The sequence below is a fragment of the Apis mellifera genome, linkage group LG9, assembly GCF_003254395.2.
Source record: "Apis mellifera strain DH4 linkage group LG9, Amel_HAv3.1, whole genome shotgun sequence".
Taxonomy (NCBI): Eukaryota; Metazoa; Arthropoda; class Insecta; order Hymenoptera; family Apidae; genus Apis; species Apis mellifera.
This window is the reverse complement of record NC_037646.1, coordinates 8,112,085-8,137,528: the sequence shown is the minus strand read 5'-3', so window position 1 is coordinate 8,137,528 and position 25,444 is coordinate 8,112,085. Positions and strand designations below refer to the sequence as shown.

General features: G+C 45.1%; 1 protein-coding gene across 2 annotated transcripts in view; it reads right to left on the bottom strand.

Annotated features, from left to right (window-relative positions):
* Positions 1-3,733: 3,733 nt before the first annotated feature.
* nAChRa1 (nicotinic acetylcholine receptor alpha1 subunit) overlaps positions 3,734-25,444 on the bottom strand; it is a 116,518-nt gene continuing 94,807 nt past the window's right edge. Inside the window, exons 6-7 of one of the 2 annotated variants that reach the window (XM_026442626.1) lie at positions 23,121-24,206; positions 3,734-16,959 (exon numbers count right to left, since the gene is read on the bottom strand). In XM_026442626.1, the coding sequence (XP_026298411.1) occupies positions 16,756-16,959; positions 23,121-24,206 (1,290 nt within the window). In that variant the 3' untranslated portion in view covers positions 3,734-16,755. The remainder of the gene's footprint in view (positions 16,960-23,120; positions 24,207-25,444) is intronic. The other variant, NM_001098220.1, reaches the window with a different exon arrangement.

Below are 25,444 nucleotides of genomic sequence, written 5' to 3'. Positions count from 1 at the left end.
TAATTAATATATTACATAGCGTTTCTGCTTCCGTCGTTCGCTCCCCTCTTCCAAATCTCACCCCTTCCCCGGAAACGATTTTTCATCCCCGCTATCGACACCCTTCTCTCCCACATCCCTCGGTCCTCCGCTGTGTCAAACTCATCATCACCCCTCCCCCCTCCCCCACCCCCAATTGTCATCACCAATTGAATCGCAATCTCAGGAATTGTAAGACGGATTTAAGTGCCATTTGCCCTTGCCTGCTGCCAACAAGGCGGTTGGAAACGAGATCGAGCGCGAGCGTTTTTCTCGGGGGATCGACGATCGAGCGATGTCCGCGGGAGGAATATGTCCGAGACGCGTTTCTTTTTCTTTTTCTTTTTTTCTTTTTCTTTTTCTCTCATTTTTTTCTCATTATTTACAGAGACCTCGGTAGAAGTGGCCGGCCCTCGCGAGCCTCGATCGCGTTGTCGGATTCGCCAAGGGGATGCAAAGAAAACTCCGTTCGAGCTGGACCGATTCCTAAATTAACCCCGCTCGTTGAAAGAGAAAGAGAGAGAAGAAAGAAAGGAAGAAAGAAAGGAGGGAAGAGAATTGCGTATTCGAAAAGAGAGATGATTAAACGTGGACGAATTAAAAAAACGGCGATTTGTGATTAAGTGACGAGAGCTCGGAAGAGGGGTTGGAAATTTCGTCGACGTGGACTAATCGGCCAGCCATCGATCGCATCCCCCACCGGCTGCTCCGCTCTACTAGGCACTACTGTCGCTGAGTGTGATGTACAAAGGGATTCGTAAAAGTTACTGTACAGTCTATCGTATGCGTCGGTGGCTCGAGAGGCTCGCGACGGTCGCGCTTCGGGCTGGTAAATGATTGCCTTGGGCGGCTCACTGACACTGGAGACGATGCTCGATCGCCGGCCCCTTGCCGAAAGGATCGTGTTTTCCTTCCTCCGTTTCTTTTCTTTTCTTTTCTTTTTCTTTTTCTTTTTATCGTCTCTCCCCCCTTTTCGATCGTTTTCGATTACGCGTTCGTTGGCGGAGGAATTATCCAGCAGGGGTTGTCGCGAAACGAATGGTAGGGGAGGAAAAAAAAGAAAGAAGAAAAAAGAAAGAACAAAGAAAAGAAGCGCACGGCACGATAATACGGACACGATGGGCAGGTGGCACTCGGTTTTCGGAGACACAACAGACACAGACGCACGAGAAACAGACAACAGACAGGCAGACGGACAAACAGACAGGCTGGCGGACAAACAGACAGACAGACAGACAGACAGACAGACAGATAGACAAACAGATAGACAGAGAGATCGGCATTGTTAACAACGGAAGATTCTCGGTGATTCGTTGTTGTTTATTTAAAACAAATTTTTTTTTTTTTTTTCATTCGTTCTCCGTCGGATCGTCGCTTCCTTTTCAATTCGACGCTTTTCACCCTGATTAATTTTCCCATTATTCCATTTCCACTCTTGCGTTCGTTCGAGCGTCGACATCGGCCGCTTCTCGTCCACGTGACGCGAAAGCGAATCGTAACGATGATCAGCCATAATAAATAATCGTAACAGTCGCATATAACAATAATGGTAAGTACAATATAGCGATGATAATATCAATCGTGACGAAGGAATCTGTGTGAACGGTACAATGGTTAAATCGCTAACAAACGACACGCTTGATTCGCGCCAAACATTTCCTTCGACATTATCGATTATCCTCTCTCCAACTCCTTCTCCCCCATTCTCAATATTCTCCCATATTTCGCGCGTATATGTACATATGTATATCATTATACCTCGTCTCGTCGCAACTGGCGCAACGAATATAAATCTGCTAAACGTTCTGCCGCCACGCAGCGACGACCGATCGAACCGATCGATGACAAACAACGTTTCTGATTTCCCAATCAGCTGTTCGAGCAGCCGCCATATTAATGCGCTCGCAGCGACGTCGGCGAGCATCGCCGAAATCTCGTCGGCCTTTTCCGATTAAAAATTGTATAAAACGTTCGCATCTTACCGAGATCCGGTAATTTTAAAATTCCTTTCTTCCTTCTCTTCCTCCCTTCCTCTCCTTCACACACGTCTTATACCCTTTGAGCGTTGGAATCACGTTTCGAAATTTCCAATCGAGAGGATTGGATCAACTTGTGGAAAAATAATCAGTCGTGGCGGTTGGAAGTACGATATTATATTAACGATATTCCAAATCTATCCGATAAAAATTGTTAAAATTTCGAGAAATTCCCTTTTTACCCATCGAACGAATTTAAACGAGTCCAGGATAAATCTATCGATCCCGATCGAAACGTGCTTCCTCAAAAATCGATCGGGTTAAAATCGTGTTCCTTTTTTTCTTTTTTCTTTTATTCTCACTCCCCCCCTTCACTCGTTCCATCGGAGAAAAAGCAGGATTTACGAACGCGACGCGCGATGGGACGAGCGTCGTCGGATCGGCGATTCGTCGATGACGATCTCGTTCCATCGGGCGCGTGAAATCCTCTCGACGGCGGATTTCGAGCGGACGCTCGATCATCTTCCTCTCGATTTCCATTCGATACCGCGATCGATACGTACATATACATATACACACATTTATTATATTTATATATAATCACGGACGAAAGCGGGCAGAGACTCGTCGAGGCGCGAGACGACATCGATACTTTTCCCTCGCGTCCGAGATCCTCCATCATTTTCCTTCGATCCCAATGAAAAATTTCGCCCAATTCGATCGATCCGAGCCTCGCGATCGACAGTCCCCGATCGCTTCTCGCCGAATTAATTAACTCGAGACGAGTTCGAGTAACAGAAAGGGAAATCTCCTTTCGACGACGTTTGTTTTTTTACTCGTTGCTCTAACCGCCGTCGTACTCTCTCCCCTTCCACCCTTTCTTACTATTTCTCTCGATCCTCGTCGTCCACACCTCTCGTCGTCTCTCGCAACATGTACACGCGCACCAGGTTAATAACTTACATTGTTTATTATTATTATTATTATTATTATTAATATTATTAATATTATTATTATTATTAATATTATTATTATTATTATTATTATTTTGTTTATCAAATTCAATTTGTTTTATTCTGCGTATCTCTCCGCTATGTGGTTTCATCGTTCTACCGTTCACGCACACGGTCGCTTTCAGGCAAACAGGTTAGGTTCGCTCGGCTAGTCAGGCACTCAAGTGTGTCCAGGCATACATATACCGGTCGCACGATAAATACGTATAATCAAATACTTATTTCCAAGCCGACTTAATATAGGATAACAGCTTCATCTCATTTGTATATCTCGTTTTAGGTCGTAAATCTAGAGGATTGGCACGAGTCCGCCGTACGAATCGATTAGTTAGAAAAAATCTAGAATCTTCTTAATTACCCGTAATTTTATCGTAAACATTTAACTGTAGATTCGATACGTTTACTTCCTTAATAACACACACGTTCCTCGTTCTACGTACGGATATAACAAAATGTTCGTATGTTTCTCTCTTTCTCTCTCTCTCTCAATCTTTCTCAATCTCTCTCAATCTCTCTCTCTTTCTCTCTCTCTCTCTTTCATTTCCTTCGTTCTCCATTCTCCTTATCGACAACACACACCATCACGTCATTATCGTTGATCATCGTCGTCAACATCAACGTCGTAATCTCCTCTCGTTTCTCTCCTACACCTAACACCTTCCTCCATTTTTTTTTTCCCCCTCCTCTTTCTTTCTTTTTTCTCCTCTTATGCGTATATTGTATGTACGTTCACGTGTAAGTGTTTTATGCGTGTACGTGTTTTTTCCTTCGTTACGTCCCACCCTTTTCGAACGCGTTTTCGAACGCCAGCGATCGGGAAACGGCAAAAAGGGAGCGAAAGCACGGAACGCGAAAGAAAAGAAGAAGAAAAGAAAAAAAATGGAAAGGGCGACCGAAAGAGCTCTCTAAAAGCTGGGTTAAAGGCTTTGGATTTTCCACTCTCGAAGGATAGAGAAGAAACTTAAGAGAGGTTCGTAAGAACGAACACGTCGGTGTTCGATATTTCGCTCGATAGCTGGGACTCGATCGATCGATCGGTAGAAAAATCGATCGACTCGGTGAAACCGTGGCTTTACACCGCTCCTTTCGTTTCCTTTCGTGTTCCCTCAGCTTGCCAAGGAGGCAAAAATGCGTTCGACGAGGGAGGGTATTTCTTCCTTCGGTCGCGATATATATATATGTATGTATTTGTATGTTTGTGTATATGTGTACATGCGTGCGTGTATGTATGTCTTTGTCTGCACACTCTGTGTTCGTTGCACGCGTGCATAGTTCGCCTTTTTAAATCGGGATCACTTAAGATCGATCTAAGGAAAGTTTTATTCGAGAGTTTGCAAAACGGGGTGGTCCGGAGAGGAGATGGTTCGAATTCATTCACGTGGGATTCACACTTTCGTTTCTGTTTTTTTATACAAAAACCTATATTTACAAGTGACGAAGATCGACGATGAAAACGAAAGCGTTGTCAGTCAGAAACGAAGCTTTCCTCGAACGTACGCACGCGTGCAACCCGCGTGTTCGAGTATATCGAGTATATTATATTTGCTTATGAGTATCATTCGCAATGATGCCTTGCTCTCTCGCGTGAAAATCGCACTTCCTCCCTCCCTCCTTCCCCCTCCCACGGGAGACGAGGGAAATCGCCGAATTTCGTGGCCTTCCTCGACATCCCCAACGCGCAGCTCGGTTTAATATCTTCTTCGACGATCGCCTCAATTCCCCCCCTCCCCCTCCTCCTCCTCCTCCTCCCTCCTGATGAAAAAAACCCTGATTCGTTCTTCGCAACAATCGTTCGTTTCGCGTGCTATTTTTTTTTTTCTTTTTTCTTTTTTGAAACCGTAGAAAATGTGAGGCGTAGAAAAAAGCGTCCCGCGGCACACTCGACGAACACGTGCCGTGTTCTCTCCTTTTCCTCCCCCCCGTTGTTTGTTTCCGTTCCCCACTTATCGAGCCCTCTCCTCCTACCGAGATTTTCGTTTTTTTTTTTTTTTACCTTGGACGAGGGTGGGTGAATAGGTGGATGCAGGGGTAAAAGTCGAAGGTCTCCGTCAATCATCTTCGAAATATTCCGTTCTCCATCTATTTACTCCCATTTACATTATTCGCTACAAGGAAAGATTTCTTGCTGGGGGGTCGCTTCCTCCCCTCGCCCCCTCTTCGTTCGACGTAGAAGGGACGATTCCAGCTTCCCACACCTTTCTCGTTTCCTACTCGTCTTCATCTTCCAATTTTTTTTTTCTTTTTCTTTTTTTCCGAGGGATAAACCTCGACAACAAATATTCACGGATGGCCATCGAGGTGGCCGGAGCAATAAGTGTCTGATTGTCTTAACAATACTATCAGTTTTACACGAGTTTTATCGGGTCCTCTTTCTCTTTCGTCAAACAACGATCGTTCGCTCTCTTCTTCTTCTCCTCTTCCTTCTTTTTCTTCTTCTTCTTTTGCCCGCTTTAAATTTTCTTATTAAGCCATTTCGCTTTTCTCTCTCTCTCTCTTTCGCTTCCAATTCTCTTTGGAAATTCGTTAACAATACATTACCGTATAACGTTTTTCGTAATCGTCGATAGTAGAGTTAGCGCTCGATATACTTGTTTTAAGGGTACTTTTTTTTTCTTTTTTTCTTTTTAATTAATCGATACTTTGTTATTCTTTAGCGTTTATTATTTTTTTTCTCGTTTTATCTTACTCTTAGGTTTAACGTTACCGTAACTCGTTTTTTTTTTTTTATTGTGTTTAAGTGGTAGTTTATTACTGCGTTTTATTTTTTATCTTTTATTTATTTATTTATTTATTTATTTATTTTTTTCACGTGCTATCGTTATTACTCGTTATTACTATGCTTCATTTATCCTTACAGCGTTAGCGTCGTTATTAGTTAAATCGTTATTAGTTATCATTATTAGCTATCGTTACCATTAATAAATCTACACACTCCCACCCCTTTTTTTTCTGAACCTCTCCTCTCCACCCCACGGGTTCACGGCCCATCCTCCCCGCCCCCCACATCGTGCGCATCGATGATGTCGCGTTCCTCTTCCCTTTCTTCCCCTTTTTCTTTTCTTTAAAAAAAAAAAACCACTTTATTCCCCGCACATGAACGCGTGAACATTTCAAACAACATCATTTGCGGCAACGACGTGGCGGCAAAAAAAAAAAAAACACCAACGACCCACCCCCTGGCCGTGTCAGTTAACACTAAATTGTTTCAACACTAGACGATAACATCATCTTACTTTATATGTATATATATATGTATATATATATAACACGTATGCAACGTTGAGCAAAGATTTCGATTTAATCCGTTCGAACACACGAAGAGATCCCTATAGCCACACCATCCTTTCAAAAAAAAAAAGAAGAAAAAAAAAAAGGAAAAAAAGAAAAAAAGAAAAAGCGGCTCGTTTTCTTTCGCGTTTCCATCGCGAGTCTGCGAGAATAAAACGATCGAATCTCGTGTTCGATCTCGCGGCGTGACCAAGTCGTGTGACTTCGATGATTAATCCCGATTATGAGCAGCCACAGGGGGGAGGGTGGGGAGCGGAGGGAGAGATCGAGGCGCTCTCCAAGCTCCCCTCGCCCCTCTTCTCCTTCCGCTGCTGCCTTCGAACAATATCTGCCCTGTCTTCATTTGTGTGCATTTGCTTTTGGCAAGTGTTTGTTTTTCTGTGTGTGTGTATGTGTGTGTGTGTGCGCGTGTGCGTATCGTGAACGCGGTCCCCCCGTTGATGATGATGGTTGCGAAAATTCCGTCGCGTGTCGCGGAAATCGACCGATCCCCTCCCTCCCCCCTCCCCCATTAACGGCGGCCGCGTGAACGAAGATATCGAGAAAGAGGAGATATCCGAACATCCTCGACATCCTCGTCGCCGGCGAGAAAGGTTGTTGAGATCGAAGAGGATTGGAAAAAGTATGAAATTACACGGTAGAAAAATATTGCGCCCCTCGAATTCAATGATATATATATTTTTATATATATATATATATATTATCGAACGGAAGTGAGGAGGGAGGGAAGGAGAAGGGAGAGGGTGGGTCTACTCGATGAGTTCGGGGGCAAAAGTTTCGAGGCGATAGTGACTTGCCGTCGATTTTTCGAAAATTATTTATTCGCGATTTATTTACGTGGTGCAAAATTGCACGTTTGTTATTCTCTCTCTATATTTGTTTTTCTTTCCCCTTTCTACGGCGCTCGTTCGTAAAAAGATACGGACGGGAGGGGGGGAAAGAAAAATCGGTTGGAACGGTCGAAGAAATGAAAATAAATGAATATTTTTGTTCGAGCCGCGTTGTATACCGGCTCTTTGTTCCGGAGGAGAGAGGGAGGAGGGGGAAGGGTGATAATTTTTCGGAATCGGAAAACCGCGGCCAATTCTCCCCTTTCCCGCCCCGTTTTCCTTTACTCCCTTCGAGTCGTCGCTTCGTTCACGTTATTATCCTCTCGTTCGAAGAGAAAGGGAAAAAATGGGGAATGAGGTAAATTCGAGAAGGCAGTACGCTGTCCTGAGTTTCGTCTTCGAAACTCTATCTGACGATGAGATCTATTTATCCATCGCGGAAAGAGGTGTGAAACCGCGCGAGTGTGCGCCAACGGAGGAGGGGGAGGAACGCCCCGAGGGCGGAAATTCGAGCGATTATTTCGAGGCAATCGGTTTCACCCCTCGCGTTTCCCGCGATTCCTTCCGCGAAATGTCGTCGCTCGACTGTTCTCCAATTGTATCGCGATCGTTCCTACTTAAGAATCTAAAAGTTTTCTCTGCTTCCACTTCTCTCTTTTTTTTTTTCTTTTTTTTCTTTTTTGTTCTTCTATGAGTCTTACGAGGCGTCTCGATGAAAACGTGAAAAATTGTCCCGTAGTAAAGAGATGCGGCCCTGTTTCGATAATGAGATTCTATGATGTATGAGGATTCGCGTACGACTATGGAGGAGACGTTCGTTCGATTCGGTTGTATTATGATTGTCGAACTGATGTTAAAGAAAGAAAAAAAATTCCATTCTTCCGAATGGAAAATAAACGAGAGAGAAAGAAACTTTTTCTTTTTTTTTTATAACGAAAGAAAAAAGAAGGGGGAAAAATGAAATTAATAACATCGTTAAAACGTTCAGGAATTGTAATTCATAAAAAAAAAAAAAATAGAAATTTCGAAGATCGGAGGAGGGGGTGAAGATAAAAAAAAAAGAACGAAGAAACAATGGGGTTATTCGATCGGACGATGCAGTGAACCATTCACTGGATGAAAAGTACAAAATTCCCGTTCGCGAAACGGAAACGAAAAATCCCTGTTGTTCGTCGTACTTGTTACGTAAATTCTCTTTATGGACGGTTTAACATTCCTCTTTCACGTTCCCACGTTAAATCGACGGTGTGTGTCTGCGTGTGTGTGTGCATATGTGTTTGTGTGTGTATGTGTGTCCACTGGACGACAATTTCTCTATGTAATACAGCGTTGTATAAATGCGTTCGCCCCGGTTTTCCCTTTCGCTCGGCATTCATGTTTGCGGATCAACCCGAGAAAATCGTCTTTCTTTGTCAGGAATGCCCCACGGAAGACTTTAAGCCTCTGTGACACGGTAACACGGTACACTTGATTTATTTGAGCGTTTGTGACGACTGTGACCCGGACCACGCCCGATATACATCCGATCCCAATCCATCCTTTTTTTCAGCCATCGCGAAAATCAAAGAATTGGCGATAATATACACGAAAATATATTCCATTATCGCGTTTAAAATGTTGAAATTTCTCGAAGATATTCGATCGATTCGTTAATCGTCGAAGAGAATCGATTCGATCGAGAGATTTTCGATTCTGAGGAACTAAAGTGACTAAAAAAAAAAAAAAAAAAAAGAAGAGACAGGAAAAGAAAAACGATTTCTCGATCAACCGTTATTGTTACGATATTGCTATCTCATTCCGTGTCGCGCTTCGATCGCGAGTCCCGGCCACGAGGGTCACAATCAGAAAGGTCTATCTATTTTTGGTAAATAACGCTTACGAGATTATCACTTACGCAAAAATTGTCGAGTTCGCTTATCAGGCTATCGCGCGCGAGTGTTTTTTCTTTTTTTTTTTTTTTGTAAACACTTATTCCTTTTATACGTTTTTAATGTTACTCTTTTTTTTTTGTTTCGTTTTGTTCCTTTTTTTTCTTTTTTTTTTAATAATTCTACGCACAGTCACACGGTATGCAATATGTATGTATGTATGTATGTATGTATGTATGTATGTATGTACGTATGATTGAGTATGTATGTATATGTAATCTTCACAAACAACGGTGTTATCGGTGTAACCATGTATCCGGTGTAACGGATACGCGAGAACAGCGAGAAACTGGAAAAACACGAAGATAGGAAGACGGATTTTTCGCCATTCTTTTTTTTTTTTTTTTGCATTTTTTTATGTTCTTTTTAACCTTTCTCTCTCTCTCTCTCTCTGTTACCTGATTATACTTTCCGATCGCGCGCGCTTCTTCCACCCACCTTTTTAGATCGCATTTCAGATTCCTAGATCGCTCGATCCTGGGACAAGGGACGAGAGACACGAGAACGAGGCGAAGTGAACGCGGGCGGAGTAAGGAGGAGCAAGCCTCGAAATTTTAATCAAAAACCTCTGGCCCCGGCTCGTCCAAGGGAAAGGTGGACACGTCCGTGATAATCGTGCCTCCCTCCTTGGCCCCGTGAGAACGGGCGCACGTTCGCCGAATCAGAACTCGCTCGCTTTAATCCATTTGCCGGGCGTTCGTTCCCTCGTTTACCTTACATGCCCGCCCTAATTTCGAGCCCTGGGGTTTACACTGCTAATGAATCGTGCATCTACGAAGGCTCGGGGCGACTGAAAAATTCAATTACGACGCTCGGTTTCGCCTGGCCGGCCTTTCACAACCCCTTGCCCAGGCTTGTTCGACGTCCGCGCGCTGAAACGACTCTGCCACTCCGGCGAGGGTGGAGAAAAAAGAAAAAAAAAGAAGAAATTTCGTCCTGGATATATCCTACACTCGGACACCTCGGAAACCGGATGAAACAGAATTATTTCGCGTCCCCATTCACCTCGAGAGATTATTCATCGTTCCTCCTCGAGCGGAGTCTATTCAATCGCGAGAAGGATCCCCTTTTCCGCGATACACGTTCGCGAAAAATCCGCAACCGTGGAAAAAAGGGGGTTAACGGTGAGATTGAGCTCGGATCAATCCGTTGATAAACGTTAACAAATAGATACTTTGATCGACTATAAGAAAAAAGAAAGAAAAACCGTGAATATAAAATGACTCGTTTGCAAATATCAATATTCTTTTGTTAACGAATAATATATCGAAGGAGATAATATATATCGATAAATGAAATCTCTGATTCGTTCTTCTCAAAAAACAAAAAAAAAAAAAAAAGAAAAGAAAAATCGCTTTTCGAGAGTGGAAAAACGCGCGATCGGAGTTCGACGATTTTTACAGGGTGAACGTACTATTAATAGGGACGAACAGGCACGACAACGTTACGAGGCTCCGATTCCCACATTAGCGCACACGCGCATAATATAAACGCCGGGCCCTTCGATCAAACAACCCCTCGGATCAGTGGATCGCAACGATGCCCGATTTACGACGCGGCTAAAACGACGTTGTTATCATTATTAATAATGTACACGATTTAAACCTAATCTCGTTCTCGTTCTCGTGCAGATTCCTTCCTCAAGCCGATGCGTCGTCGATCGATACGATCGTAAAAAAAAAAAAAAGGGGGAACATCGAGGATGGATCGAATCGACGACGACCGATCAATCCCTCCCTCTTTCATCGTTCGATCTCTTCCTTCTACTTCTCTTTCTCTTGTTCTTTTCCCTCCACCCCCTCTCCCTCCCTGTATTCTTACGTTTCATTGTCATGGATTTATTATCAAAGGATATCAACTTAACGTTTAACGAGACAACGGTTATCATTTTTTTTTTTCTATCATTACAGCGTAAAATTTCCTCAAATCGTTTTCATTATTTTCATTTCGTTCCTTACTCTTCCTCGTTCTTTTTTTCCATCAAATAACTTAATTTAATTCTTCTGTTGCCCGTTATTCTTCTTCTTATTCCTCTTCTTCTTCTTTCCTTTTCTTTCGCGTTCTTTTTATTTCACGTTTCTCTCTCTCATCCTTAACGCTCTAATCGTATCAATTATTGTTGTCGACGAGGCATGATGGGATGATACGGGGAGGGGAAGCGATGGAACAATGGCCGTCGTTCCGCCATTGTTTTATTATTGTTGAAATTACTCGTTCGCGCGCGTTTCAGCAATCCGCTACACGTTGTGTCGATTAACTTTTCCACGCGTTACGTTACGTTTTTTTTTACACTCTCCCTTCCTTTTCCTTTCTTTTTGCCCATTTTATTTTATTTTATCCCCCTCCCCCGCTTTTTCTCTTTCTTCCTTCTTCTTTTTATCTCGTGAAAAATTGAAACTCGAATCCGGATAACCAAACACTGCAAACAACGAATCTCGAAATTTCATTCGATTGAAAACTTTCGCCTTCCCTCGTCTAGTTAATCCGCTTTGTAATAATCAACACAAGTTAATACGTTAATCACGTTCCCGAGGTGTTATTAAAATTATTTCGAACATCGCGAACGCGGCTATATAACGATCGCGATTATAACGATCTTTTTCCATTAGCTCGAAAACTCGAAATATACTTGACAAGCATTCGCAATCGCAATCGACAGGGCGGAGAGAAATCAATCGATCGATCCGCGTAATCGAATGTCGAATTTTATTTTCGAGGAAATTAGAAGAGGGATCGGAAATTCGAGCCGATTTTTCGCGCAAAGTCTCGTTATGACGTTCGTTCTGGCCTTCGAAAGAGAATCCGACGAGTTTAATTCCCCCCTCCCTCCCCCCTCTGCCGCCTCCACATTCGACGCAACACCCATCGGGTGCATACGCCGCGTGACGCGTCGCGCAATAACGCGGCACGCCTGCGTTCGAAGTTGTGAGTAATAAGCCGAGTCGTAAATTAATAATAGCATAGCAGGAAAGAAACGGCGGGTGCAACGCGTCGAATTTCGAGGAAACGGTGATCCGGCGAAAAATATTTCCACCGCGAAATATTCTCTCTGTGGCGAAGAAATTAATAAATTCGATCGAATTAAAGTTAAGAAGAAAATTGCGTTAGATCTCTGAATTTTGAAAACGTTCCGACAAGATATCGGACCCCCGCCACTATCTCTGTTCGACAAGGAGCGGTCCCTCGATAAATCATAAATATTGGCAGTTTGTCAAAAACTTTCGGACAAAAGTTGCGCTCCGGAAGGAAAGTTAATCCTCGCAACGGTGTCGCGAAATCGCGTTTCTCTCGCGTTCCGCTCCCCCTCCTCCTCGTAACACACTCCTCGTAACAACTCGATCGGCGGAAGCTCGATCATCCCCCTCCTCCTCCCCTCCCCTGCATTTCCTACAGACACTCGCGTTCGTCCCATCCCATTTGTCCATCGGATCGGCGTTCGACACGGTAACGTCCCGGTACTATTGCACACTATTATCAACCATCACCATCACCAACAACGTCACCACCACCACCACCACTACCACCATCATCACCACGGCCCCCACGGGCTGCCCGAGTCAATCGTTCTCGGGTTACGTTTAGTTCTTTTCCTTTAATTTTTATTTTTATTATTATTATTATTAATATTATTATTATTATTATTATTATTATTTCGTGTGATTAACCTCCTGTTTATTTATTACCTAATATGCACATATTAAATATATATATTATACCGTTACCTTTACGTGAGCAAATAAATTGATTATTATATACCGGTTCGCGGATGGGGGGAGCGGCCGTTCAGTTAGCCTCTCCCGCCTCCGCTCCTCCTTTCGTCTCCTTCGTATTTTCACTGTCAGTGTACAAACAATGTCTCTCTGTGTGTGTATGCATGCACGAGTGTGCGCGTTCAACGCGCTCGCCGGCCCACCCAATGAGCTTCGTGTCTCGTTTTCCTTTGCTCCGCACTGTGTGTATTGCTCCCTTGCTCCCTCTCTCTTTCACTCTCTCTCACTCTCTCACACACTCTCCCTTTCTCTCTCTATCTCCGTTCCTTTTTTTTTTTTTTTTTTTTTTTTTTGGTACATGTGGCCAAAACGATGGGCGTTCGACGGTGGATCATCCTTTCGATCGATAAACGTTCGAATCGAGCACGCTTTGAGCGTCGCGTTCGAACCGGAGAATGGTCGATGCTTTTGAAAGACTGAATGGCTTAAGCGTGAGTTCGTAGAACTTTGAGGTTTGTTCTTTCTTTTTTTTTTCTTTTTCTTTTTTTTCCCTCCCTTCCTCCTTCCCTTTCTCTTTTCTTTTCCCGGAAGTTCTCGGGTACCTTGAAAGACTGGTGGAGGAAAGCATTTTTCGAGAACGTTGGAACGATTCGCTCGAGGACGTGGCACGAAGGATTCGCGAAGACGTAAGAAATCATTGGTGTGTGTGTATGTATGTGTATACCAAGGCATGGCTCGTATCGAAACGAGGTGTTCCCCCTCCCCTCTCTCTTTCTCTCTCTCTCCGTGATGTGAGAGAAACAACGGTTTACCGTGCATCGGCATCGACGAGTTTCCAACGTCTCGAAAGCTTTCGTGATTTGTGTGTTATCCATTTTGGGCCATTGAGGATCCTATCACGCGTTCCCAGAAGCGAGTGAATCTCGATTTCGCGAGTCTCAACGGGGGAGACGAGACGCGTGTCACCCTCTTCGAAACAGGAGTAATAGGATTTTCGGCGTACCAGCGCGCCCACTTCCGAATAACATCCGATAATCTCGTCGTCGTTGGAACGCACAGCTGGGGAACACCGTGTTTGCCCTTTGAACCCGTTCTCATTGTTCTTCCCCTCGTATCCCTCCGGATTCGAAATGGCTCGCCACTTCCGCCCACTTTAGCGCAGCGAAATCGCAGCCGAGGAATAAACAGTCCATGATTCTCTCCCCCCAACTACCTTATCTTCCTTCCTTCTCCTCCGGTTTGGATGCCGATCTCGATCGAGCATCGAGATCGAGGTATATAAAACAAAATCGTGGAATAAAGAGGAAACTTTGAGAATTGGTTCGAAGGATTCTTCCTCTTTTTCTTATAATGAAAAACGAAAGAGACAAAGTTCGTTCGGGATGGAATTGATCGAAGATGATGATCGATTGGTCGCCGTACCCTCCCTCTCTCCCTCCCTCTTCCCCGATATCTCTTTAAGATAGGATCGGTATCGATACCGACGATCTTTTCGAGGGAAGACGCGCAATTGTCGGGGAGAGAATTCGCCCCGCGTCATTTTCGCCATTTTCCAACGTTCCAACGAGGAGAGATCGCCATCATGGATTTCGTCCATCACGCGGCGAATCGTAGACAGATAGGACAGAGGGTAGAAAAAACGGTGACGTTTTTGGACGAATCTCGATTGGTCCTCAGCCGGGAAGAGGAGAAACACGCTGATAACGCCGCGCTCTGGTACGTCGAATCTTCCTGCCAAACAACATCCACGTCATCCCTCCCGCCCTGCTGTTTCCATTCTTCAAACTTATCGATAACCCCCCTCCCCCCAACTTCCTCCTCCTGAGAACCGATCGGATCTCTCAAGAGGCCGTTGCTCCTAAAGTTGGCAGTTGTTTGCGAGCTTCTCCGCTCGCGATCTTCTCCTTTCTCTGTCTCTCTTTCTCTCTCTCTTTCACACACACACACTTTCTCTCTTTCTCTCTCTCTCTCTCTCGGTATATTTCTTTGGAAACACGCACGACGAAGAAGGTTATCGTCCGCTCGATACGATGGAATTGCTAGATCGGTGGCTGCCAGACAAACGCGTGCTCGTTGTTAAACAATTCTTTGGACAACGCTCTGTGGATTCACCTAGGAATTTATGCAATTTTGGGATTAATTGGAGGAGGGTGAAAGGTTGCCTGGATCACAAACGAGAACGTCGAAAAGAAAGTTTTCGATACTATTGATTAAACGAGAAATGATAAGAAGTTGTCGGAAGAAAAGCGTGATTAAAAAAAAAAGGAGGGAGAAGAAACGGGGAAAATTTTTAGTTTCGGTGTTTCCCTTCCTCTTTTTTTACCTTCCTTCGTGTCTCCCCCTCTCCCTCTCGAGCAACGCGAGGGCAGCGCGCGTCGTTTCCCGGCACGATAATCACCGACCTCGTCCCATTCTTCTTCGTCCCGTTGATAATGGCACTTCTCCTCCTTCGTCGTGCGCTCCGTGCTCCCCTCCCCTCCCCTTTTGGTTCCAAGCTCGTATGTTCGTGTGCTCGGTTGTGCGTGTCGGCGTGTTTCGTGCCCGCGCGAGCGCGGCGCACCCCCGTGATTATACGATGTGTCGAGAATATGGGGATGAATATATCGCGTTGTGTGTGCTCGTACGTTGTGTGAGATCGTCGGTCGAGTATATCTACGCACGTTCATACAGATAGTAGCGCGTCTGTCTACGTACACGCGTGCGCATACGCGTGTCATCGTCTCTTCTCTCGCGATCCATTCCCTGCTTTCTCGTCCTTCTCTTCTTTTTTTTTTCCTTTATTCCTTTTCTCTCTTCTTCTTCTCTCCATTCTCAGTTTTAACCCTTCTCACCATATATATATGTATGTATATAAATTGCAACGTGCGATCCTCTGCGCAAATATTTACCCAAAAATGTGTTTTATACTTATATGCGCGTGTAGATATGCGCACGGATTCTCAGATGCGTGATCAAGAAATCGTCTCTCTCGTAACCGATCTCCTCCATAATGTATGTGTGTGTACGAGTATATTATATATCTGCGTGAGCGTATATATATAAATATATATATATATACATACGTGTGTCAAGTAATGTATGCCTTGCGCGTGTTTCTCTGTGTATGTGTATATGTGTGTACGTGTATGTGTGTGTCTCTTAAACGTCTTCTTATATAAAATCGGCAGTTCGGGCAGTTCGACGTCTCGCCGCACGACTCTAGCCTTACGTATGAAACCAGATTTACAAAAATACGTTGCGCGTGTGTTTCGCGTATTTGGCACTTTTTCTCCCCTCTCTTGCCCTCCCCTCCCCCATTCCTCTCATCTCATCTCTCTCTCTCTCTCTCTCTCTCTCTCGACAATCTCGGCTAACCCCTCATTCGCTCACCCTCGTCGCTACTTTCTCACTCCTCTCCTCCCCCATCACTCGCTCGTCCACGCCGTTCATTCTCTCTCTCTCTTTCTCTCTCGTCTTCCCTCCCCCTCTCAATACTCAACACTCAAAAACAGTCTCGAAACAGTTTCAGGAATCGAAATCCATAGGACAAGATCCCCTTCCTCGCGAGTTCGGAGAGGGAAAGATCGACGCCACCTCCTCGCGGAATCCTCCTCCTTGACTCCTCGTCGTGCAAACAATATTGTTTCCCGGCCGTGCTCCTCCTATCATCTCTGGCGGCAGCGATCGAGAGAGGGTCCTGTTGCGCGTCGACGCGAAAATCGGCAGTTTGGATGATGGGCGGCGGCCGTTGCACGACAACGGCCACGACAACGACCACGATTACGGTGACAGCGGCGGCGGCGGCGGCGGCGGCGGCGGCAGCGGCAGCGGCGAGGATGATGACGAGAACGGCGACAACGACGACGACGACGACGACAACGACGACGGCGACGACGACGGCGACGGCGACGACGACGACGATGCCGGCAACAATAGTCGCGATGACAACTGCGACGACGACGACGTGGCAGCTGCCGCTGTGGACGCGGCGCGGGGCCGCGCGGGATCGTCGACTAGTCCTCCTCGGGACCCATGTTCATCAGCATCATCTTCTTCTTCGCGATCTTGCTGTACTTGATGTCGATCGGCTTCGTGGTATCGTACAGGCTCGGCGCCTGGAGAATGATCAACACCGTGCCGAGCACGCAGGCCACCGTGAATATCCACAGGAAGATCCGGTCGAGCACCATCGCCACGTATTTCCAGTCCTCCTCCACCTGGAAACAGAATTCATATCGGGTTCGATTCGTCGTTAAATCATTATATTTAATTCAACACGCGCGATATATCCGCTCGTTGAATTCTCGATATCTATCGATATCACGTCACGTCCTCGTTCGTTTTCGTGAATGAACGTTCGTGTATACAACCGTAAGATCGGTTGGAAAAGGTTATTAGAAGATGAGAGATCGCGAAGGAACGAGAGTTCAGATACGTAAATATAATATCTCGTTCGATCTAACGGTCCTTTTTATCCGGCGAACACATTCCTCCCCTTCGTTCCAGACTCGTACGTTCAGCGAGGAATGAGAAACATCCCTCTCGAGTTTTCCTTCGCACGTATCATCTCCTAGGAAAAATCCAGCGCGCACACACCAGCATCTCACGGAACTTTCTGTATCTAAGGAGCTAAAAGGCGAGTCCTATCTTTCCAACTTTCAATCGAACAGATCTTTTACACGCGACGTGTATATAAAAAGGGAGAGAGAGAGAGAAAGAGAGAGGGGGAAGAGGGACAACCGATCCTTCGTCTGAAGGGTGTATCGACTCCTCTCGATTCCTTTTGACAAGGGAGGAAGTGGACGATAAAACAGACACCCGATACTTTTATCGCACTTTCCCCCGAAACGCGTATATATCTGCCTCTTTTCAATACCTTTCCCAACTGGTTCACGCATACGATGCTTTCAGTCTCGAACTCTTCTCCCTTATTCGATCCCTTCCTTCGCAAATAGATGGATGGATCGAGTGACTCGCGTCGACGAAGAAAGAAAAATAGGGATAAACGAGAAATGCGATCTTGAAAAATTTGTTTAATCGCGATATCAAAATTCTTGTCTAAAATTCCATCTCCTTTCTATTTGATATCTACGAAGGACCAAGATGATATGTTATATCACGAATCCTTTTGCATTCTTATCTTTCGAAATTGACAAATCCATCGAGTGACGACAAGTTTCAAGAGAATTTTTCAATCTCGTTCTCGTCGTGAGAAACGCTACGATGATTGAATTCTCCACGTATATTGTATTTTAATTTTCGCTGTTTACGATTGTAAATTCGCAAACAGACAAGAGTCTCGCTAACGAGTCCATTAGCAAGCCGAGAAAGAAAGAAACGCGTCTCTCTCCCTTCCATCCTATAATTACAACGTCGCATCGTGTTCCAACGCAACGAACCGTGCACAGAGCCACACACTTTTGCGCGACTTTTTTTCCACGAGCTTGACTACTTCCCTCCACTATTTCACCATTTCTCGCGAGCGACTGGGTGCCAAGAGGCAATTTCGTCGACGCTCCATGTCCTTTTCTCGGGGATCCAGAGATCAGTATCCAAGCCCCTATCTTCCTATTCCCTATTTCTTCGTCCTAGTCGTTGGCCGTTCACATTCGAAAACCAGACTCAGGTTCACGGGATCACCAAACGCTCCTCGGTTTTTACCGTCGTGCGATAAGGCGAAACTGTTATGAAATGCGAACGACGAGATTCAATTGCCCGATTCGATAGCGATTCCATGGATTAGAAAATTTTCGTACGCATTTTCCCATCGATGTATCTTATTTAAAACAGGGAGAAAAAAAAATAAAAAGCAAGAACTTTGAATCATTCGAATATTTGAACACTCGAATAGAAAAAATCGGTGGTAAAGTTTCACGATTGTGAAGCAATGCTAGAAGAAAGAAATGCATTGGATATAATTTCTCAATATTGTTCAGATTAAAACGTCGACTTTTCCTGCAACCAATTAACGCCAAAGACATTTGATAGAAAAGACACGATATAGAGAAACGAGAAAAGTTCGAAAGTTCTAGATTTCTGCGAATGGAAGAGCTCACTTCGTGCAAAGAAATCTATTTGATTTTTTTCGTTCAATGCGAGTATTCCCAAAGCTATTCTCATCTCGCGCCTCTTTTTAGCCGATTCTCACGCCAGTGCAGTGGCCAGATTTGAGAATGATGTACAGGGATCGTGTAATATTTCCCCGCGAAAAGGAAGCACGCGCGGGAGGACATTAACCGAATTAAGCGCGGTTAACACGGGTCACGCGGCTGGAGGGTTCACAACCCCCGAGAATATGGACGCACAAAGCCCTTTTCATCCGTTTCCAGCCGTTCCAGTCGGTCGACGACAAGACGTCACGTCTCCTCTTTCAGTTATTCCCCCTTTCTTCCTTCCCTTTCTTCTTTTCCCTTCTTTCTTTTTTTTTTTTTTTTTTTACGAATCCACGAGGAGAGAGAAAAGGGCGTGTCGCGCTAAAGGAATTCGGCGATTCTTTTTTTTTTTTTTTTTTCGGGAACAAACGCGGGAACATTGGCGGAGCTTAACGAATCCGTGGACTGGCGACCGGCCACGCACCTGTTCCCCCGGAAGTTACGTGTTTGACCGTCGACCCATAAAATCCGTTCGAAACACTCGTTTCGCCGCGTCAGGCCGACGGTTCTTCGACCGATTTTTTTGCAGACGAAAATACAGTTTTCAGCATTTGGAAAAACGATTCACGTAGATTCACGTAAAGTGATATTGAGAAAGAGGGATTTGAGAATCGCGATGGTTTTTGAATTATTATTAGAGTTTCAGTTTCGGTTCTATTCGGTTCGAAGGTAAAAATATCGAAAGCAAAGTTACGAACGAAAAAATTAAATGGAATCTATCGAGTAACACACTTCGTTCTTATTAATCGATCCTGTGTCAATTTTCCATTTCATCTTGTTCTCGAAGGAAACAAGAACGGGAAATCTTATCAAGCGTATATCGCTTGACGTTATCTAATGGGAGTAACGTAGAAGGGAGGAATTCGTTTGTGAATAACAGAGTAAAGAAAACGTGTATGGGGGGGAGAGGGATGAAGAAGAGCGGGGAAAGAACGTCCCATAAAGAAAATTGAGGAACAGCGGCTCGATCGATACCGTTTCCCTATAGTTTTCCACGAGTAGCGAATACGCGTCAGGAATATCGGCGCCACTTGAGATATTGCACGATAACGAATAATATAGTTCCACAGTTTTCTCACAACTTATACCCTGTTTCTAACATTTTTTCCCTTCCTTTTTTTTTCCCCGAATACAATACGAAAAGTTATATATATTTGAAGAACAATAACAAACAAATATTAATGATAACTCTATACTTTTCAAATCCGTCCCAAATTTCTTTCCTTCTCTTGTTTCTTTTTCTCAAAAAAACAAGCTTAAATAGAAATCAATTTTAACCTAAATCTAACTTTCGATACTTTTTTCTTTTCGTTTCATTTTTTTAAATAAACTATTAATGATATTAATTCTTTACTTTTCAAATCAATCTCAGATTTCTAAAACGCGAGAAGGATCGAAATCTATAATGAAACCAATTTTAATCCAAATCTTCGATACTTTCCAAATTCCTTTCGTTTCATTTTTTCCAAACAAACTATTACTAATTCTCTTCAACTATTTACTAATTCTTCTTTCACTTTTCAAATCAATCTGAGATTTTCAGAATTCACGAAGGAAATCGAAATCTATGCGAAACCAATTTTAATCCAAATACTTCGATACCTTCCAAATTCCTTTCGTAATTTCCAAACGAAATTATCAACGATAATAATTCTCCACTTTCAAAATCGATTCCAGAGGAATGTAAATCCGAAAGAATTCGCAGGGCACAGGAAGTGGCACAGTGGCGCGCACAAGCGGCGTGCACGCGTGCATCGGCGTGGACACGCGGTCCACATTTGGCACCGAGCGGAACTTCGCCGCAGTGCGTTCCAACGGCGGACAGCTCGCGTTCGATAATTTATGAACGCCGCCGCGCGACTTTCCGCATCCTCGAGCACCCCTGCCTCCCCACACGCTCCCCTTGGGGGTTGACTCCTCCCAAGCAAGCGGAAGTCGCCCCCGGTTGATGCGGCCAGCGCGCGGAAATCAAGGCATCTCCGGGACTCGAGGGCTCGATATATCGAATTTGGCCACGGCCCGCCTTTGGCTCCGTCCAGATCCCGATTCCGCTCGAGATACAAGATCCGTTTCGAGATAACTATGCGGCAAACCGGCCCGCGATACGACATGGGAATCGAATTTCGGAAAGCATCGTGCATTTTTTTGGAAATTTTCCCATTTCTCCTTCCTATTTATTACCTGGCATCTTCCTCTCTGAAATTTACCATCCAATGATAGGTAAATATACGTATGCTATAATTTTTCCCACTTTTTCGGAAGAGTAGTTCTAAAATAATCGAAAGCAATATGTTGCGATGCCAAACTGGTAATAATCTTCTTCACATTTATTTGTATTAATTTGTATTAATATTTATTTGTATTAAAGAGAATTGAAACGTAATTCATGTAAAATCAAACGATCTGCAAATGCTTCATAAAAAAACTTGCAACGAAAATGTGGGGAACGGTGAAAGCGTATCGTTCGTACGTCGACAAGAATTTATAAGAAGGATTAATAATACGTTCATTGGATTAAAGCAAGATAAAGATGAAATTTGATCGGATGTAAAGATATTCGAAACATAATCCTCTTCTCGATGCAACGAAGCATATGATATTAACATTCCTTTCTTATTTTTACTCAGGGAACATACAGTTCGATCGTTTAACGTTACATCGAAAAATATAAATAGTATTTTGACTGGAATCTCTCGTCACGAAACCAAATCCATCGTATTCGAGGCGAATTTCGATCGTTGGTGAAACGACGTAGCTAAAACGTGGCGTGTTACCCCGCACAGATGTTTCGAAATTCCATCTTCCATTCTGGGCCGTGTCGGAAACGAGGCAAGCTTCCCCTCGATTCAGTACAACTCCAACTTGTACGAACTTGTTTCAACGGTGTCACGGCAGACAACGCGAGCGGGTTTCAACGATCGAGTCGATCGTTTTTCGTTGATTTTTCCAAGCAAAGCCTGGTTCGGGGTTCCACGATGAAATTCGGGGAGGAAGAAACGGCGGAGATTTGAGATCTCGTTGGAAAGGAGTGCAAGTCATCACTCCCCCCAGGGACACGAATAAACTCGATACCACGATGGATCCAGGAAAGTGTGCCGCGCAAATATGAAATAGGGGAGCATAAATTCGTTCGAATTTACGGCCGGCCCCGGACAAACGTCTCAACTTCGGGACGCGTTCTCCCCGCGCTGGGACCGCCGTCAACGTCAGAATCAATTTCCCAAGTTTTACATCCGCCCAGCAAAGGAACTTTGCCACCACTCGACCGAAACTTTCCTCGCTACGCGTTTATCATTTCTTTCTCTCTTTCTTTTTCGAAATTTCATCCATCTCTATCCCGTCTACTTTCTCGTACAAAACGATGCAACAATCGAATATGCGAATGCGAATATTCTATCTCGACGATTCGTGTTTAGATCGAGAATTTCCGAGCAAATCCGTTTTCCTCAAACTACGATACTAAACACCGTCTTGCAAGGATTATTGTATCACTTCAAGAATCTTCCTTTTTATTTCGCGCGAGTCACGCGTCTCCCACGATAACAAGTTTTCCCTTACCACCGCGTCGAGAAGTTTAACAGGTTGCCAAGGATATAACAACACGAAGAAGGCGGAGCTGTTGGATGGGAAGATTGATGCGAAACGATCGCGAGTCCTGTCGGTCGGACGAGAGCGTGCCTCTCTTCAAGATTCTCCAGTGAAAATAGTGGCTCGTCTTTCGCGTTGTTGGAAATCTTGATTAGAGTAACTTGATTCACGTTTCTTGCTTTCTTTTCAAGGAAATTTTGGAATTCCAATATTGTTCGATTGCAACGAAACCATTGGAATCCGACACTCGCGATTTGGACGGCAGAAACGGATCGGAAACGATGGTTCAACGGTATGATAAACGTTCGATCGTGCGAAACGCCATCGATCCGCGACAGAGCGTAACCCGTGACGCGTTACGTAACTCGACGCAATCCCATGTTTGGCTCGGGACGAATACCCGCGTCAAAATTAATGCGGATACTCGTACAGGTCGATCCTCTACCTAGGAATATCCTCGTTTCAATTGTATATACACACTTCACTTATTATTTTCGGAAATAGTAAAGTGCATACAGTCAAGAATATATCGTACACGTTTGGATGAAGAATCGAAATTTTAATATTTCCTATCCTAATCGGCTATTCGACGATATTTTAATAAGAAAAGAGTCGTAGATATGTATATATATACTCACGCTCTCGAACTTGTCCTTGTTCTTGGCGTGCTGAGCGATAAACCTGGCATCGTCGATGGTCTTCTCGATCTCGCGAACCAACGGCTTCTCGAATGTGGGGCTGACGTCCTCGTGAACGTATGCGGGGCTGGCCGGGCCGAAGAGGTCGTCGTCAGCCCCCGGCAGTGGGAGCGAGGGTAGGGGCTCCTCGAAGCAGGGCGCTACGGTCGTGCCCACGGTGGCCACCGCGCCAAGGTCGTATCTGGTCGCCGACGGTGGCAGACCGTGGGCAGGTATCTCGTACTCCCCGCTGAACCTGTTGCCGTAGTACGCGTCGTACTTGTCAGTCTCTTGTACATGGAACACATCGGTGAGCATGCCCTCGGCCGGTTTCCCGTTCGCCGCCTCCACGTCGTCGTCGTCGTCGTCGTCCCCGTCGTCGTCGTCGTCCTCGTCCACCTCGCCGACCGCCTCCCCGTTGGCGTTCATCGCGCCAACCCCGGCCCCGTTCCTCCCCACCACCACCACCTCCTCCTCCTCCTCCTCGTCCTCGTCCTTCTTCGGCCTCTCGATGAGAAGGAAACGCGGCAACACTTGTATGAACACCACCCTCACCCACCTCGCCATCCGGTGGGTGACGGGCGATCGAAAGTTCACGTTCAGCACGGCTATCGTCACCACCACGGAAAGGGTGACCAGCACCATGGTGAACAGTAGGTACTTGCCGAGCAACGGCACCGTTAGCGACGTGGGCGGGATTATCTCGGCGAGCAGTAGGAAGAACACCGTCAACGACAGCAGGATCGAGATCGAGAGCGAGACCTTCTCCCCGCTGTCGCTCGGCAGGTAGAACACCAGCACCGAGAGAAAAGATATGCCCACGCACGGTATGATCAGGTTCACCGTGTAGAAGAGGGTCTTGCGGCGTAGGGTGATATTGAACACGATATCGGGGTAGGGCTCCTCGCAGCATATGTAGAACGCCTCGTTCCTCACGGCAGGCACTTTTATGATGTCCCACTCGACGGAAATGTAGTAGTCGGTCAGGTCGATCCCGACCTCGATCTGGTTCGAGTCTTCGGTCTGGGCAAGGTGTCGCAAGTCGACCTGCGCAACAAAACCATTATTAAACGCTCTCCCTAATTCCGTTATTCCATTAAATTATCCCCTCGCTCCAAATGATTCGCACGTTTCGATGGATAACGGATTCGAAACAACGTGTATACATGTACGTATATATATAGTTTCCGCGTGTACGTGACTAAGAGACGGGGACGAGAAGAGAGGAGGAGAAGGAGTGTGATGAATAATAAGGGTGTATCTCGCGAGAATGCGCCGTCCTAACTGGGAAACGAGGTACGCCAAAAATAAAACCCCGAAGGACCCGAGCCCGTTTACGAACTTTCGCCTCGATCGGATCGAGAGATTCGTCGAATGAAAAATCCAATATTTCCATCCGATTTTATATTTTTCCAGATGGAGATCCGATTGTTTGCAAGAGAAAGAGAGAGAGGAAGAAGGAGGAGGAAGGATCAGCGGGAGAAGAAAAGTCGATGATAGCGAACGAAAGAAATTGGATAGCCCTAATGGGCGCGGGCTAAGGTGGATTTCCGGGAATGGGGATAAACTCCCCTGGCGAACGGAGCCAAATCTCTCTTCCATCCAACTTCCACCTCTCCTAGATCCCTCCCCCTGCACTTTTCTCGGATCTTTCGATAGCTTCGCGAGAAGATCGCTGCGCGTTAAACCGCACTCTCCTTTCGAACTCCTTTCCTCTTAGGGCTGAGACGTCTCTCTATCCTTCCACGAGATTTCAAAGTGTATAGTATCCCCCTCCATCCGCATATTCCTCGTTTTGTAAACTCCTCGAAACTTAATAATTAATAGCAATATCCCCTCGATATCTTGGAACGATAGTTTGGAGCACCGCTTGATTAACCGTATATAAGGAAGGAGGTGGAATCCATTCCTCCCGTATTCGAGTATTTGGATTATATCTGGTTGTTAATCATCCGTCTGAGCGATATCGATCCCTCCTCGCAGTGGTATCGAGGCTGTATTTACACGGCAAGGGTTGAACAGTCGCGCAAACGTATCCATATCCCGTGTATTCGATCGATCCCTAATTGCGGGGGAAAGAAAACGCGAGATTGTCCGATTATCCGGCCGACATCGGCGACGACTTGTTGAGCCTCGCGGTTCAAAACTCCCTTCGCTCGAAGAGGCTCCAGACAGATCGAATCCTTTCTTTCGAACGGCAAGAGTCGTGTCACGAGCCGTTCTCGTGAAAATCCCTATCCTATCCTGTCGTATATTGTATTCCTCTCGCAACGTCTCTAATAATT